Below are 16234 nucleotides of genomic sequence, written 5' to 3' on the forward strand. Positions count from 1 at the left end.
CCAAGCAGCCACACTGCCTTCTGAATCAGGAAGGTTGCCAGTATGGTTTTGAGTAGGCATTTTATTTATACGAATCCGTTAAAAACGTATAATCCCATATAAGAAAGTTTTTGATTGTATCGTTTGATTAAGTAGATCAATTCTTCTGCTTTCTCCCAGGTAACAGAAAGACTGACTGTTAAACCTCTAAGTTTGTTTGATTATTCCACTTCTCATTCCTTGTATGTCAAGCCAGTCTTGTATTTTACCCCGTGTTATTTCTTTAAGTCCAAACGTGGTCAAAGCAAACCCTCCGTCAGCTCTGCACCTACACCTGAGCATCCTGTCACAGCTGAAGGAGGACACACGGTCCCGCTGACTGGTCTCATTAAATTTATGACCGTCAGCCTCCAATATGACCCCAGGATGGCTGGCGTCCCTGCTCTATTTTTCCAGTCAACTCACGCTCCCATGCTCTAGCAGGACTGAGTCTATCCCATCTCTTATCTGCCTTCCCTTCCTCCTCTCTCTCATCAGGTGACCTTGCCTTCGGTCACCAATCAGAATAGAACTTCCACATTCTCTCATTACCAAATCTACTCACCTCCCTGCATCTGTCCCCACAGACACTGCTTTCCCACCTATAACAAATAAAGTGAACCAGCTGGGCTCCTGCCCAAGGCCAGACCCTCCGCTCATGCCCTGGAATCCTTCCCCTCCTGGCCACCCAAGGCCTCTGTTCCTGCATCACCTGCTTCCCCGCTTCCCGGATCATTTTCTCTAGAGCCCCACATACGGCAATTTCTCCCATCCCTCAACAAGACCTTCCTTTACCACTCTCCTTCCCTAGGCGCAGCCCCATTTGTCAGATCCCTTCTAGCTACGCCCCTGAACCAAGTGGGGGTTTTTTGCCACGCCCACTTTCTTCCCTCCGTCTCTCCTGAGCCCACTCTGACCGAGACTGTTCCCCACGAGGCCAGGCACTGGTCTCCCTATTGCCCCATTGGAAGTCAGTTTTGGTTCCCGCATCTCTGAATCCCTCTGCAGCAGTGACCACAGTCATTGTTCATTCCCCTCTTGCAGTGGCCTGGTTCACATCTCCCAGATCCCCACCTCACTGGCTTCTTCTTCTGCTTCTCTCCTGTGGCTCGTCAGAGTCCCATCCAGATTCTCCACGTTGTGGTGCCCTGAAGTTTCATCCTTTGCTTTCCTTCATCCAGTCTTATTTCATCTTATGACTTTAAATAGCAACCGCCTCTTAAACAGCCCTTTGCATTTCTTCCCAACGGCTCTCCCCTCACTACAAGCTCCCCTCGATGGCTCCACTTAGACAGATGCATCAGGCGCCTGAAACTCCCTGTGTCCAATGAAGACCTTTGCTTCCTCTCCGCCCCCACTCCCCAACTCACTCCTCTTCTGTCTGCTCTATTTCGGGATGTGGCAACTCGTACCCCCATTCGCTCGTGCCAACAATTTAGGGGTCCCCACAGGTTCCTCCCTTTTCAACAGTCCACACCCAACAAGTACCACTAGTATATCACACATTCTGAACACGTCTCATCATGTTTGCCATGGTAGTGGTCTAGTCCAAGGCCTTGCTGGGCCCACTGAAGTAGCTTCTTGTGAGGTCTCACCTCCTCTGCGCTTGGTCCCTGTGGTTTCTACTCCACGGAGCAGCCAGAGTAGCCCTGTTCAAGTATAAATCAGCTCAAGGTCCCCTGCTCAGAACCCTCCCGCGGCTCTCCATCACATTTGAAACAAGCTCCGAGGGCGCCCGGCGTCTGACTTCGGCTCAGGTCATCATCTCGCAGTTCTTGAGTTCGAGCCCCACGTTGGGCTCGCTGCTGTCAGCACGGAGCCCGCTTTGGATCCTCTGTCCCCCTCTGTCTGACCCTCCCCCGTGCATGTGCACCCTCTCTCTCAAAAATAAATAAATATTAAAAATAAAAAAAGAAGAAGAAAGAAGCTCCAATGCCCTTGTGGTGATTTGGTCCTGCCTCCCTCTCTACTCCGACTGCTACCACTCTCCCCCACTTTCACTTTGCTCCAGTACACAGACCTTCTCCCCAAACGCAGATGCTTGATGCTGCCTCAGTGCCTTTGCATTTGCGGTTCCCTCTACCCCGCACATTTCTTCCTCCAGGTGTTTCAGGATATTCTTTCTTCCTTTCTATATTTTTCTTCATATTTTTTATCTTCACCCGAAATATAGTTATTGATGCAAGCCTCATGAGAACGGAGACTGTCTCTCTCTGGCACTGCTGTGTCTCCACGCTTAGAACAGCACTTGATATTAAAAATTAAAACAAAGAAACCCCAAAACAAAAACAAAAACAAAAACAAAAAGGAGCACCTGGGCGGCTCTGTCGGTTAAGCCTCTGACTTGAGGCTCAGGTCATGATCTCGCGGTCCGTGAGTTCGAGTCCCACATGGAGCTCTGTGCTGACAGCTCGGAGCCTAGAGCCTGCTTCAGATCCTGTGTCCCCCTCTCTCTGTGCCACTCCACTGCTCGCATGCTCTCTTTCTCTCTCTCAAACATAAATAAACATTAAAAAATTAAAAAAAAAAAAAAAGAACAGTGCTTGATGCATGACAGGCACTTAAGAAATATTAAATGACAAAAGAAATAATGTCATAAAGTATTTTTCCAATTTTTAAATTCTAGTTCCACCCTACTGGTGCACCAAACATAGATTGTATGTAAAGCTCCTTTCAGCCCTTCTGGTTCTGACCCCCTGCAACTCTGACCTCCACATAGTATCTCTGATCTCTGTCATCATCAATCTCCCCCTCTGAGAGGCGGTAAGCAGTGTGTTTTAATTACAATAGACCATCTTGTGTCTGTCCGCAGGGTTGTAGGTCGGCCCACAGGACAATGTGGAATTTGCATACCCTATGTATTTGTTTAACTTGTTACCCTGGACATTTGAAAACACGTAAAATAGTAAAGAAAATAATATAATGAGCCAGATTTAGTATCTCCCAGCATCAACAATGAATTCATGGCTAATCTCGTTTCATGTATTATCACCTCTTGCCTCTCCAGGTTATTGTGAACCAAATCCCGGGCTTTATATCATTTTGCCTCCAAATTTTTCATCTCTATAGAACGTCTCCATTAAAAAAAAAAAAAAAGGAAAGCACACATAGCTATGGTACTATTATCACACCTAAAAATTATCAGTAGTTTCCTAATATCAACAAATTTTTAGTCAGCGTTCACATTTTTCTCATTTTCTTATAGCAATATTCAACAGTGCTGTTTGAATCAGGTTCCAGAAAAAAAAAAAAAAGTCCGTATTTTAAAACTGGTTGATCTGCTTGTTATTTCTCTTGTCAAAGCCTCCTCTCTCTCTCTCTCTCTCTCTTTCTCTCCCCACCCAACCCTACCCGGCCATTTTTGTTTAAGGAAACCAGTTGGGTTTTTTCTCCAGAGTCTCCCTCGGTCTGAATCTTGCTGACTGCATCTTTCACAATTTCAAGAAATTGGTAGATGTAGAGCTCGGAACAGAATCAGGCTCGGTATCACTTTTGGCAAGACTACTTTATAGGTAGTGTCTATTTCCAATAGGAAGTAATAACGAGTAATAACAATGTCTGAATGTCACTCTTTTGGTGATGTTGTCAGGCATTGACATTCTTTAGATCAGCATTTATCAAACCTTTTGTTTTATGAGTACATTATACTCTTAAAAATTATTGAGGATCCACAGAACTTCTGTTTATGTGGACTTTATCTACTGATATTTATCACATTAGAAATTAAAACTAAGAAAACTTTAAGTGATTTTCTTCTTCTTTCTTTTTTTTTTTTAATGTTTATTTTTGAGAGAGACAGAGTGTGAGTGGGGAAGGGGCAGAGAGAGAGAGAGGGAGACACAGAATCTGAAACAGGCTCCAGCTCTGAGCTGTCAGCACAGAGCCCTACGCGGGGCTTGAACCCATGAACCGTGAGATCGTGACCTGAGCTGAAGTCGGACACTTAACGGACTGAGCCATCCAGGCACCCCAAAACTAAGGAAACTTTAAAACATTTATTTGTTTAAAGTAACAATAATAAACCCCTACATGTTAACACAAATACCATAATTTCATGGGAAGTAACTATATTTTCTAAAATAGAAAGTTCACAAGAAAGGAAGCATTGTTTTACATTTTTATAAATATATATATTTTAATTTTTAATGTTTATTTTTTAGAGAGAGTCAGAGAGTGAGCGTTTTTGTATCATTTTGTATCAATTGCTGGGTCATAGGGTCAGCCTAGTACTTTTCAAAGATTCTTGGGAAGCTCCTCTCTATGTAGTTATGCCACTACCAAACAATTATATTTCTTTTGTTTTATTTCTAGTTTGGGGAGGTTACCTCTTAAAATTTAATTTTATAATTACCTTTCATGGCTTCACAGTCAAATCTACAAAGTAAAGTTATTTAAAGTCCCATCCCCGTCCCTTCCATCCTTTCCATATATCTCTTTTCGGGTAACCATTTCTGAAATTATAGGGCATATATCCATACTGCCTCTTCATTGAGTAGAGAGTAGCATGTTATAAGTACTTTCCCCCATCTTGAGTTTTTGTTTTCTTTTCTTTTGTTTTTGTTTCAAATAGTAATATGTCCTGGTATTTCAAACAGTGATATGTCTAGTGTATGGAGATAGTCCTGATCCCTTTAACAGTTGCCGCCTACTTCGTTGTGCTGACTTATTCCGTAGCCTATTCCATCAGTCCCTTATTGATGGGCATTTGGTTCTAATAGTTAGCTAATACAAACAAGACTGGGATAAATAGTTTTACGCATACTTAATTTTTAGAAACTTTGCTAGTATTTTTGGGAAAGATTTGTAGAAGTGGGATTGCTAAATTGAAGGGTAAATGAACATGATGTTTGGGGGAATGTTGCCAAATCCTCCTCCATCGGTGTGGTGCGGGTTATTTTTTCTCATTTCTCAGATCCACCATTTTATCCTCCACTTAAAGCCGCTGAGACCTGAACTCAGCACACCACATTTCTGCTGTACCGGCGGACTCCCTGTTGAGTTTTGGTAAAAGTGTGCTGGAGGCAGAATGCAAATCAGGAAAACGGACAAGGGATTTACTGCCTTCTGCTTTATTGCCTCCAGTAAGGGGAGGATATGGTATCTGATTTTCTACACTCCTAGAACCCACTGTTAGGTTTCTGCCCCAGGCAGTCAGTAACCTACCCTAGAAACCTCTGCTCTGTGGGGCCTCCTTTGAACTCTTGGGGTTCATGCCCAGTGAGATGGTACCCTTTCTTCAAAGGTCCGATCCTAGCTCACCGGGTCTTTTCTCCTAACCAGTCAGGTCGCCTTTCTCTTAACCAGTCAGGCAGTGCGACTTTCTCAGGATTCTGGGTTCCAGCTCAGCAGGGATCCTTCTCCAAGTGTCCGTATTCGAATCCCAACCTGTTTCCTTGGTTTCCTTAACTTCTAGGGAAAAAAGCTTCTTCCTGGAATTACTATATTGTGAGACTGCAGGGTTTACTTTTGGTCTTTTAGATTCAATACCTGGTTAACAGTTCTCTTTTAATTAAATTAGATAATGTGAATTTTATTTCTCTGAGTCTGACCAATGTATGGGTTTTGTCATCTTGCATTTATTTATCCTCAATCTGTGAGAATGTTCATTTCTCTACAGCCTCGGCAACAGAGTTTGTTGCTAAACTTTTGGATTTTTGCTAATCTGTTAGGTAAGCCATGGCTTCTCAGTAGAGTTTGAATGTGTTTTTCTTTTATCTGGGGAAGGTGGAGAATCGCTCAAATGAATATCCATTTGTATTATTGCTTGTAACTATCTGTCCCATTTCCCCATAGGTCTTCTGCCTGTTTCCTTCTCTATTTTTAGATGCTTTATTTTTCTTTCTTTGCTTTTTTTTTTTTTTTTTTGGTATTAACTATATCAGTCCTTGATTGTCATACAAATCTGAATATTTTCCCACAGGGTGTCATTTATCTTTTTACTTTGCTAGTGACAGTTGATTTTTTTTTTTTTTTAGTTTTTATTTTATTTGTTTGCCATGCATGCATTTTTTTATATTTATGTAATCAAATGTTAGCAATTTTTTTCCCATTCTTTCTGGAAATTGAAGCAAAATTAAGAAAGTCTTCCCCATATACTTATATTTTCTTTTAATAAGTATATCATTTTATCTTTATCTTTAAGCTTCTGATCCATTTGGAATTTATCCTTGTGTACAATATAAACAATGAATCGTTTATGTTTTTCTGGGCAGGTTTCCTGAAGACCCCCTTTCTTGGCCACTAGCAAGTTCTCTGAGGTCAGAACACCCTGGCTGAGAGCATGTTTTCAAGACCATGACTGTGGTCCAAGGGGGTCTGGGCTCACTCAGACAAGACAGCTGAACAACCCTAAAAGAGAGTCTGAAATTTGGTTTTGATGAAACTGTTAAACTGAAAAGTTTTAAAGGTGTAGCCAAAACATCTGCTATTCCCATATTTGTCAACCATCCTTTTAGGAACAGGGCTCTGCTGGCCTAAGGATCTGATGTTGCACTCAGGTTTTATGTTGCCACATCCATAAATAAGGTCTAAGATGTCATATATATATCAAAAGTGACCCCAAAGGTTAGCGTTTCGAAACTGCAATGCATGCTACCTGTCTCCAAAGCTGGAAAGACCTCAGGCTTCCACAGAAGTTCTAATTATGTGCCAGTTTCTTACAAGTCAAGGATTCAAGAGTTTTAGCCTATATATTCCAATAGCAAAAATTTTCTTAGAAGATTTTATTTTATTTTTTTAATTTGAGAGAGAGAAAGAGAGAGAGAGAGAGAGAGAGAGAGAATATTAAGCAGGCTCCACTCAGTATAAAGCCTAACATGGGGCTCGATCCCACGACCCTGGGATCAGGACCTGAGCCAAAATCGAGTCAGGTGTGCAACCCACTGAGCCATCCAGGTGTCACTAAAAAACTTTATTTTTAAGTAATCTCTACACCCAATGTGGGGCTTGAACTCACAACCCCACGATCAAGAGTTGCATGGTCTACCAAGTGAGCCAGCTAGGCACCCCCCCAATAGCAAATTTAAGTCAAATTAGAAGGAATAGATTTTAAAACAAACCTATGAAATGACTTTGCTTCAAAAAAGACAACCTACAACCTCCCAGTCATCTGGAGCCAGGTAGATCTCAAGAAGTAGCCTCCATCAAATTCTTTGTCCTAACTCCGGAATGGAAGTCACTGTTAGATGGGAACAGCTAATATTTATTTGATTTGGACACCTGGTTATCAATTGAGTGATTGCAATGTTGTGGTTACATAAATAACTTTCACTTTTCTGAAATAGCTTTGAAAAAAAAAAAGTTTGTTTTTTGAGAGAAAGGAAGAGAGCATGTGCACGTGCACGCCTGTGTTTGTGGAGGAGGGGAGTGGGCAGAGAGGAAGGGAGACAGAGACTCGAAAGCAGGCTCTAGGCTCCGAACTGTCAGTGCAGAGCCCGACTTAGGGTTCAGACTCTCGAACCATGAGTTCATGACCTGAGCTGAAATCAAGAGTCCGTCGCTTAACTGACCGAGCCATCCAGGAGTCCTGAAATAGCTTTTCTCAATATCGTTTCATTCGTAGGAGATTATACAACCTAACTTTTAGGTTCATTTTTGCTGACTTAGACTGGAAAAAAAAAAAAAAAAAAAAAGGAAGTTCTGAGAGCTGCTTATGGTTATTTAACGAAATACCCCACCTATCATTTTACCTTAGAAAACACTGGACTAATACTTTTGCCCTCTTTGTGGGTGCATTTAAAAATAATAGAATGTTTGGGGATTACCAGAGATGAGAGGATACGAATGTAAAAAAAACTGGATCTCATTTTATTGTCTATCACTATCCTCTTCTCGCTGGGCTATCTTTCTGTTAGTGACCTCCAGGTCTTTGACTTCTTGCACATTTTTCTTTTCACCTTTTGTTCCCTCCCTAAAGAAAGAAAGGCATGTTATAATAGAAATGAATAATCTAATGGTATCCTGCTGTGACTCCCTACTGTTTCTTGTCTCTCCTTCTTGCATATATGTGTTGTCACACGAGTATAATGTATACAGATCAGACATCTTACCAGACGCCTCCACCCAGGCTTCCCCTAATGTAGTTGCCTCACCCCCAGCCACCAGAGAACAGATTGCCCGTTACATCACTCAAGTGTATTGTTCTCATTTCTCCCTATGGCATATGTTCCTTCTAGATGCTTTTTAGCTCATGGTTAAGGAGAGGCAAAACATATTCTGCATTTTAAGATTAATATTATATATACTTGACTTTTACAAGGCTAGACACCCTGGGGACTGACGTTTAACAGATGTTAATGGAATTTAATTTTTACGCACCCTGTGCGAGAACATTTATCTTTGGGATAAAATGCTGTGAAACCTATGTGGCACCAAGAAAATTTCATAATAAATGATTTTTCACTCTATATCCTTAAATCAAGTTACAGAGTCTGAGCAAAGTGGAAAAGCTGTTTCCTGATATTTAGAATTTAAAACCTGAATATGATTATCATTAATTTATTACACTGAGAGTATCAATAGGCATTTTGCCAGAGTTATCACTAGTGCAAAACAATTCTAAAATGGTGCCTATAAAGAAACTTTTTTCACAACCTATTTTTCCATTGATTTTCATTAGGTAAGAAGTTCTTCCTGAAAAAAAAAAAATCTGGCCCCAAACATATTAAATAATAAACAGCATGATAAGTGTTCTGAAAATTTTCATGTAAAAAAAAAACTCTAATAAAGCAATACCACTCAGAAGTACTTGTAAAATTATAGGCACTTGACAATGTATGTTGAGTAAATTAATTTGCTGTTCTAAGGCTATGCCTAGGAACATAATAGCCACTTGTTTTTTTTTTGTTTTTTTTTTTAAGTACATTTTTGTGTGAATGTAAACTACAGTTTAATTTCAGATTTCTGCTAATGTTAGGATTCATAGAATTTGGATTATCAATTCAAGCTTTTAGAAAATAGAACTTTTGTAATCTTCCTAATTAATGAACTAATATATATTAAAAGAAACTTTCCATTTATTCTATACGTGTTAAAAATTCTGAGAGCTCTCCAGTTCCATTTAATGAAGAAAACTCTTCTCTTTTTATTTTTTTTAATTTTTTTTTCAACGTTTTTTATTTATTTTTGGGACAGAGAGAGACAGAGCATGAACGGGGGAGGGGCAGAGAGAGAGGGAGACACAGAATCGGAAACAGGCTCCAGGCTCCGAGCCATCAACCCAGAGCCTGACGCGGGGCTCGAACTCACGGACCGCGAGATCGTGACCTGGCTGAAGTCGGACGCTTAACCGACTGCGCCACCCAGGCGCCCCGAAAACTCTTCTCTTTTTAGTTCAGTGACTGGCACTGGGATGTCTACTTAATACACATTTGATGAGTAAATGAATGATTGCGACAGGAGCCAGGCACTTACAGAAAAATGAGGTCATGTGGCAATTGTGATGAGCATTCGAGGAAATCAAGATGGTTGCTGCTCTGAGAACCTGCTGCTCAGGTTCTATCCTGAGCTAGCTGTGTGATCTCAGGTAAGTCCATTGTCCTTCCTGAGCCTTGACTTCCTCCATGCAAACGCGGATGTTTCAGACAATCTCGAGTGGCCTCCTACCTCCCAAACCCTAGTTCTAAATCTTAATATTAACCAGTCATTCTTTCCAGTTTTGCTTTGGACGGTAGCCATGGGTAGAGACCCATTTAGGCTATAAACCCTCTGCCTTTGAAATTACATGTAGTGGCCTCTAGAACTAAATCTCTTTAGGCTTGAATGCTAAGGCAAGCAGTAGAAAGATAGAAGCCTTGAGGGTTCACACATAAAAGAGGTGAGCCAGTGGAGGAGACCAGAGAAGGAGAAGGATATCTAGAAAAAGCACCCCTGTAGTTCAGAAGTCTCCAGACAGCAGGTTTTCTCTAGAGGTAACAGTAAGTTTTATTTATGACTGATTAACAACTGATTAATTTATAAAAGGCTTCCCTTCCAAAGGGAGCACCAGGATACTTTATTTCCTAATTGGATGGTGACTTTGCACATAAATAAAGGAGAATCACTGCTGCCTGTTGGGGTGACAGTTTGACAAGGCAGGTTTATTCTTGTCTCCCTCCTGATTTACTATATGACCTTGGGCCAGTCATTTATCTTCCCCCAAACCAGTTTCGCTAATTATAAAATGGAAATAAAAATACTTGCTGCCTTCACAGAGGATTAATGAGATAAGGTGAATGTCTTTAAGCTCCCGGAGGGGAAAAGGCTGTATACAAGTAAGCAAAGAACTAGTCAGAAGCTGCTGGACTTTTCGCACGACTTGGGAAAGAAAGCCCTAATGATAGAACCCCAGAGGTTTAAGTTTTCTAGTCCAAAAGAAAGGGGGGTGGTGTGGACTCCTATCTTACAACCAGCCCAAGTTTTCCTCCAGCATACATTGGAGACTGGAATGCATAGCAGCTGGCAGGCAAGCCTGAATTTATTCCTCCAGGGTTCTAGCTCTTGATCCGTCCTGAACGGCGACATCTTGGGGAGGGGTCAAATTAGTGTTCTGCTTCCTCAATTTCTTCTTCTGTAAGATGCTGAATGTAATACTACTTAGTCAGATACGTGGAGATACATGTATAGATTCCTGACATATAGTGAGTTCCAAGTAAGTATCTTCTATAACTTATGTCTTCAGCAGCAAAATTCAAACTGCTGGAATGTTTTCCTCCTAAAGATCAAAGGTCCTTAGGAAAGAGCGTTTGGGGTACAATGGTAAACGTGATGTAAAAATTCTTCATTTAAAAGGTGGGGCAGGGAACTAATACAAAGATCGATTCGGCTCACTCTCTTACACTGAATAAAGCGTGTTTGGACAACGCCTTAAAATTCGCCTGCGCGACCGCAAGGGGGCACTGTGAGTCTGCTTTGGCGCGGGAGAGGCGACAGCAGCGCGGGGCCGCGAGGACTGGATCCCAGCGTCCGGGAGAAACGCCCCGCCCCAGCTCGGGCTCCGGAAGGAGTGGCCTTGATGACAGCAGGAGCGAGGGGCTACAGGTAGCCCGACAGCTCTTCGAGCTCGTTCTCTTCCCACCCTGCAACAGGTCCCTTCCTGGCAGGTTCTTCCTGGCGGCTCTTCATAACGTGGGATCCGCTCGCTAGTGCCTGAGCTCAGAAACCCGGACACCCTAGCCCCGGAACCCCCCCCCCCGACCCCCGAACTGTAGGGAACATTTTGGGTGCGCCTAGGTGGGGTGCTTTTCCGGGCAAAAGGGTCAAAGCTGCCGTTTGCTTCTTTAAGGGGTGTGTGTCCCTTAAGGGGTTAAGCTTTTCTGATTTAGGGAAAGAGGACTCTCCCCTCCCCCACCCCCCAAAGCCAAATGCGCAATTCTGGAAACGACTCTGAAATCATCAGTAGTCTGTCTCCAAGGTCCAGGTTAGCGGATGGCACTCCCCACCGGGACTCCTCCGGGAACAGCGCCCAGTTTCGGTCCTCAAATATCTCAGGCGCGAAGTTGAATCGCCCTTCTGCGAAGAGAGGAGACCTTGCCCCATCGAGTACCTCGACCAAAATTCTCTTAGCCCCAAGAAGAGGTCAGATAATTCAGGAAATGTAGTCGAGGCACTCGCTCTGTTCCACCTGCCGCTCGGGTCCCCACCCCCAGGCGTTTGCCCAGGCATTTGGGGAAAAGGGGGAAACTCGGCTGATTCTCTTCCCTGGAGAGAAAGTGCGGCGCGCCAAGGTGTCCCAGCGTCTCCTCTAAAGCCGGCTGGGTGGCGGTGTATCCGTGTCCTTGCGATCCCGGGCGGGAGGTGTGAGCTCTGCTCCCTGGGCTCCAGGACAGGTCGCCGGAAGCGTCCCTGGGGACAGAGCCACCCGGGAGATTCGGGCGGAATGCAAGGTGGGCGGACCGGACTGAAAGCACACTGGAGACGAGGATGAAAGAACCTGGCAGAAAGTAGGGTGGGGGGGCCGGGTGGAACGCGCCGGCCCAGGGGAAAGGTCCGACCCATCCCAAACTTTCGCAGACTCGGGGGCTTCGGAGGGGAGAGCCAGGCAGGAGCGCCAGCTTTTTCCGCCGCCCCGCGCGCCCCACCGCAGCGAGGAGGGGCGGCACGCAGCGCCGGCTGGACTCGGGCGGTCCCCTCGTCGCGCCCACCCGCCGGGCTAAAGCGCCGCGGCTCGGGGCTCTGGGCGGGCGTCCACGGAAGAAGCCAGACCGCCTGGCTCCGGCCTGCGCGCCGGCTCCGAGGAAGGGGAGCTAACTCGGATTGGGCAAGGAGGAGGGCAACTTGGCCTCACGGCCTCGCCCGGCCGGGTCAGGCAGCGGGACGTGCCCTTGGGCTGCCCGCGGGCGCGCCGGCCGAAGTCGGGGCGGCTCGCGACCAAGTGAGATTTCCACGAGCTAGAGAAATCGGATTAAAAAGAAATGCACAGAGCGATCCCAGGCAGCCGCGGGAGCCGGGCAGCCTAGAAGCCGCCCCCTGCGCGCCGGGAGGACGGCGGTGACCCGCACTCGCGAAGACGAGGCGCTCCAGGGCGGCCGCGGGGCTGCGCGGAGGAGCCGCCTCCCCAGCGTGGGGCGCGCGTTCAGACGCCGCCACCGGCCGCCGGAAGGCGAGATGCGGCGCGCGGCTCCCGGCCGGTCCCGGCGGAGCAAACTCCGGGGCGGCACCGCGCGCCGCTGACCCGGCGCGAGTCCGAGGGCTGTGCCGGCCCCGCCCGCCTCCGCCCCCTCCCGCGCCCGCCGCGCGCCCCTCCCCGCGGCGGCGGCGCATCCAGGGGCGGCGCGGAGCCGAGCGGAGCGGCTCGCACAGCCGCCAGTGCCTGCGAGCTCCAGGCTGCTTGGGGAATTCACTTTGCCGCTTTTACGCTTCTCCCTCTTCGGGATTCTTCTGCTGGCTTTCTGGCTCCGGCCCTCTCCTTTCCTTTACACGGAGAACTTCGCGGCGGTTTCTCTTTCCCCTTGGAGGAGAGGATTAAAAGTTCCAAGAACTGGTGCCGCCCGTGCCGCTCGGGCGCTGGGACGGTGCTTGCCGGCGGGGTTCCAGTCCCACCATGTGCACCAACATAGTTTACGAGTGGCTGAAAGCGCTGCAGCTCCCGCAGTACGCGGAGTCCTTCGTGGATAACGGCTACGATGACCTGGAGGTTTGCAAACAGATCGGGGACCCGGACCTGGACGCCATCGGGGTGCTGGCGCCCGCGCACCGCCGCCGCATCCTGGAGGCCGTGCGCCGGCTGCGGGAGCAGGATGCCGCTGCCGCCGGCCTCTACTTCACGCTGGAGCCGCAGCCGCCGCCCGTGCCGCCCGCGGTGACCGTCCCCACCGGCCGCCGGGGGGAGCCGTGTGGCGGCCCGGCCTCGGGCACTCGCGGGGACCCCCGCAGCCAGACGACCGCCCCCCGCAGCAGGGAGCTGGTGAGCTACCCCAAGCTGAAGCTGAAGATCATGATCAGGGATAAGCTCGTCCGCGACGGCATCCACCTGAGCAAGCCCCCGTACTCCCGCAAGGTAAGGAGGCGCCGCCCGGACCGCGCGGGGCGCGCGGCGGGAGGGGACACGGCCCAGCGGCGGCAGCGCATGCCAGGTGACGACGGGGAGGCCAAGGATGCTTTGGGTAGTTGGGATGCTCTCGTCTGTTCTTTCCGTATTCGCTCTTGGGTCCTTCCTTCCCGGTGTCACCAGCGGTTGGTAAGGCAAGATCCCGCACCCAGGTGTCAGTTCTAAACGAGGACCAAGTCTCCGCTTAGTGTCTGGGGCTCACCTGCCAGGAACCGGAATGAGCGGCGCTTCTCCAGGAGCGAAGGGCAATTCCAGATACCCTCTGTGGTAGTGTTTAAGTCTGGCAGGTACCGGAACGGTGGCTAATACCTACCTTGGTGTCGATCTTTTTTTTTTCTCATCCTTTTCCTTATCTTTTTGAGAAATTTCCAGAGGGAAATTGACGAACTCTTTAAAGGGTGGGAAGTCGAGCCCTGTGATTCCCAATTCCATAAAGTCAAATCACAACACTGCTGCACGTTTGTAAAGTGAACCACTGACAGGGACAGTTGGGGGGGGGCGGGAAAAACAAATGTGTGGCCACTTGGGATGAGTTCCCTCACCTGGAGTACAGGGAGGTCATCTGTGCTAAAGACACTGAAGATAATGGGGCCGCGGAGGGTGTGCTGCTGGGGTCTGTGCTGGGTCACCGATTTGGTTTACTGTTAATCCAGATGCCACAAAGTAGGAACCACTGTGAGTTCTAGAAAGTGTTGAGTGGACTCGCGGTTGGGAGGGGAGAGCACAGTCCAAGGAAGTGAGATTTTTCAGTGGCCAGTGAGGAATTCTGGGCAGGGGGGAGAGAGGTGGGGAAGGAACTGGGAGGTTATGGAAACTGCCCTGTGAGGAAGGCTCAAATACAGGTTTGGGCCTTGAATAATGAACAGGAAGTCTTATTTTCACACAGGAGCTCTCCCTCCAGCCGAGTCTGTTCCGTTTAGGTTCCTGAAGCCTTCCAAGTTGAGGGTCTTTGCCTTGAAAGGGAGAAGTAGACAGCACAGGTGATCCTCAAACTTGCTTGGATTTACCCAGGAAAGGGAGGACTTCAGCTGGAAATCCTATAGAGAAGCTCAGGGGGGAATGGTGGTAAAGGAGCTGCAGCTGGGGGGTGAGGGGGGGTGGGGGGAACGGCTGTAAACACAGCACCCTAACAGGGGAACACGGATTATCTACATGTTCTGTGCTCATCTTGGTCACTTGCGTTGCATTATGTTCTTAAGTGAGGGTCATAACGTCCAGCTTTCAGGAAGGGCAAGCGAAAACTTGGTAAAAAGTGGATAGGGTAGACGGGAATAAAGCGTTTGATATTATCCACATGTTATCTTGCAAGAAAGGCAGTTTGGATAACTTGCTTGAGAGTAGACATTTGACTTATAAAACTAATAGAGAGGGCAGGTCCGGAGGACAGTTTGCCTCAAATTAAACCTGTATTCCAGTCACCCACCCTGTGTTACCGATATAACCGATGCAGGCCCCAAACCGGGGAATAGAGAGGAAAACACGCTTTTCCCAGGCAGGTAGAGTTAGTCCCGTCTGGTGTGGATAGAGGGACAGGACCATTAGTCCAAAGGCTCGTTCCCGGAGACAGCAGATCAAAGGAGTTCAAGGTGTCAGACTCTTGTGATTTACATCCCAGGAAGTGAAGTGGGTGTGGGCTGAGAATATGTGAGCAGGTGGGCACATGGTGAGGACATAGGTCAAGGCCTGGCCAGAATGGGATACAGAGAATAAGGTGTATCACTGTGCCACTAGCTTATTCTTCGGGAACAGAGCTGAGTACGGGCAAGAGGGCAGAGGAGAGCGTGCGCTGGAGAGAGTGATGTGCAGGAAGTGTCCCATTTGGTCCTGAGACTTAAACATACAGGCATAGATATCAAACTTAGAAGCTGAGAAGGATTCTTGTTCCATTTAGAAGCGGTCGAGAATTCTATGGATGTGAAATGTCTGGGTGCAGACTTTGGACTGAATCCTGCCTAGATCATGGTGTCCATATGGTAGTTCATGTGAGCAAGTGCGATTTAGAGAAGAAGATTTCACCTCGTGTTGTAATACTATTTACTTTCCGTGTAAATGATGATTTTAGTCAACTTCCATATAAAATCCGGTAACAATCCTTGATAAAAAAGATAACACCCTATTCACTTTCCATACACACTTAATTCTGGTTCTTAAACTGATGGAGGAATCAAATGGAGGCAGAAGTGTGTTTGGACCTCCACGGATGCTCCGACTGGGGACTAGAAACATAGAGATGACAAATTGAATTATAAAAAAAAGTTCTGTTGCTGTAGTTTTATACATCTGTTATAAGAAAAACACATAATAGGAACTAAGGTGTAATTAACGTTGCATTGAACATACAAGTGAGCCACAGTGCCAAATCATGTTGCTTGTTCTGAATGTGTCACTTATGTGTGCATTGCCTCTAAAGTTTTGGGTTTTAAATGATTTAAGAATTGTTTTCTGGGGCGCCTGGGTGGCTCAGTCGGTTAAGCGTTCGACTTTGGCTCAGGTCACGATCTCACGGTCCGTGAGTTCGAGCCCCGCGTCGGGTTCTGGGCTGATGGCTGAGAGCCTGGAGCCTGCTTCCGATTCTGTGTCTCCCTCTCTCTCTGCCCCTCCCCCGTTCATGCTCTGTCTCTCTCTGTCTCAAAAATAAATAAAACGTTAAAAAAAAATTAAAAAAAAAAAAAGAATTGTTTTCTGGCACAG

At 46.7% G+C, this 16234-nt stretch overlaps 1 protein-coding gene across 1 annotated transcript in view; it reads left to right on the top strand.

Annotated features, from left to right (window-relative positions):
- Positions 1 to 12775: 12775 nt before the first annotated feature.
- SAMD5 (sterile alpha motif domain containing 5) overlaps positions 12776 to 16234 on the top strand; it is a 51612-nt gene continuing 48153 nt past the window's right edge. The window contains exon 1 of the mRNA XM_049654499.1: positions 12776 to 13492. Coding sequence (XP_049510456.1) covers positions 13037 to 13492 — 456 coding nt within the window. The 5' untranslated portion in view covers positions 12776 to 13036. The remainder of the gene's footprint in view (positions 13493 to 16234) is intronic.

The sequence above is a fragment of the Panthera uncia genome, assembly GCF_023721935.1.
Source record: "Panthera uncia isolate 11264 chromosome B2 unlocalized genomic scaffold, Puncia_PCG_1.0 HiC_scaffold_24, whole genome shotgun sequence".
In the NCBI taxonomy this organism is placed as follows: Eukaryota; Metazoa; Chordata; class Mammalia; order Carnivora; family Felidae; genus Panthera; species Panthera uncia.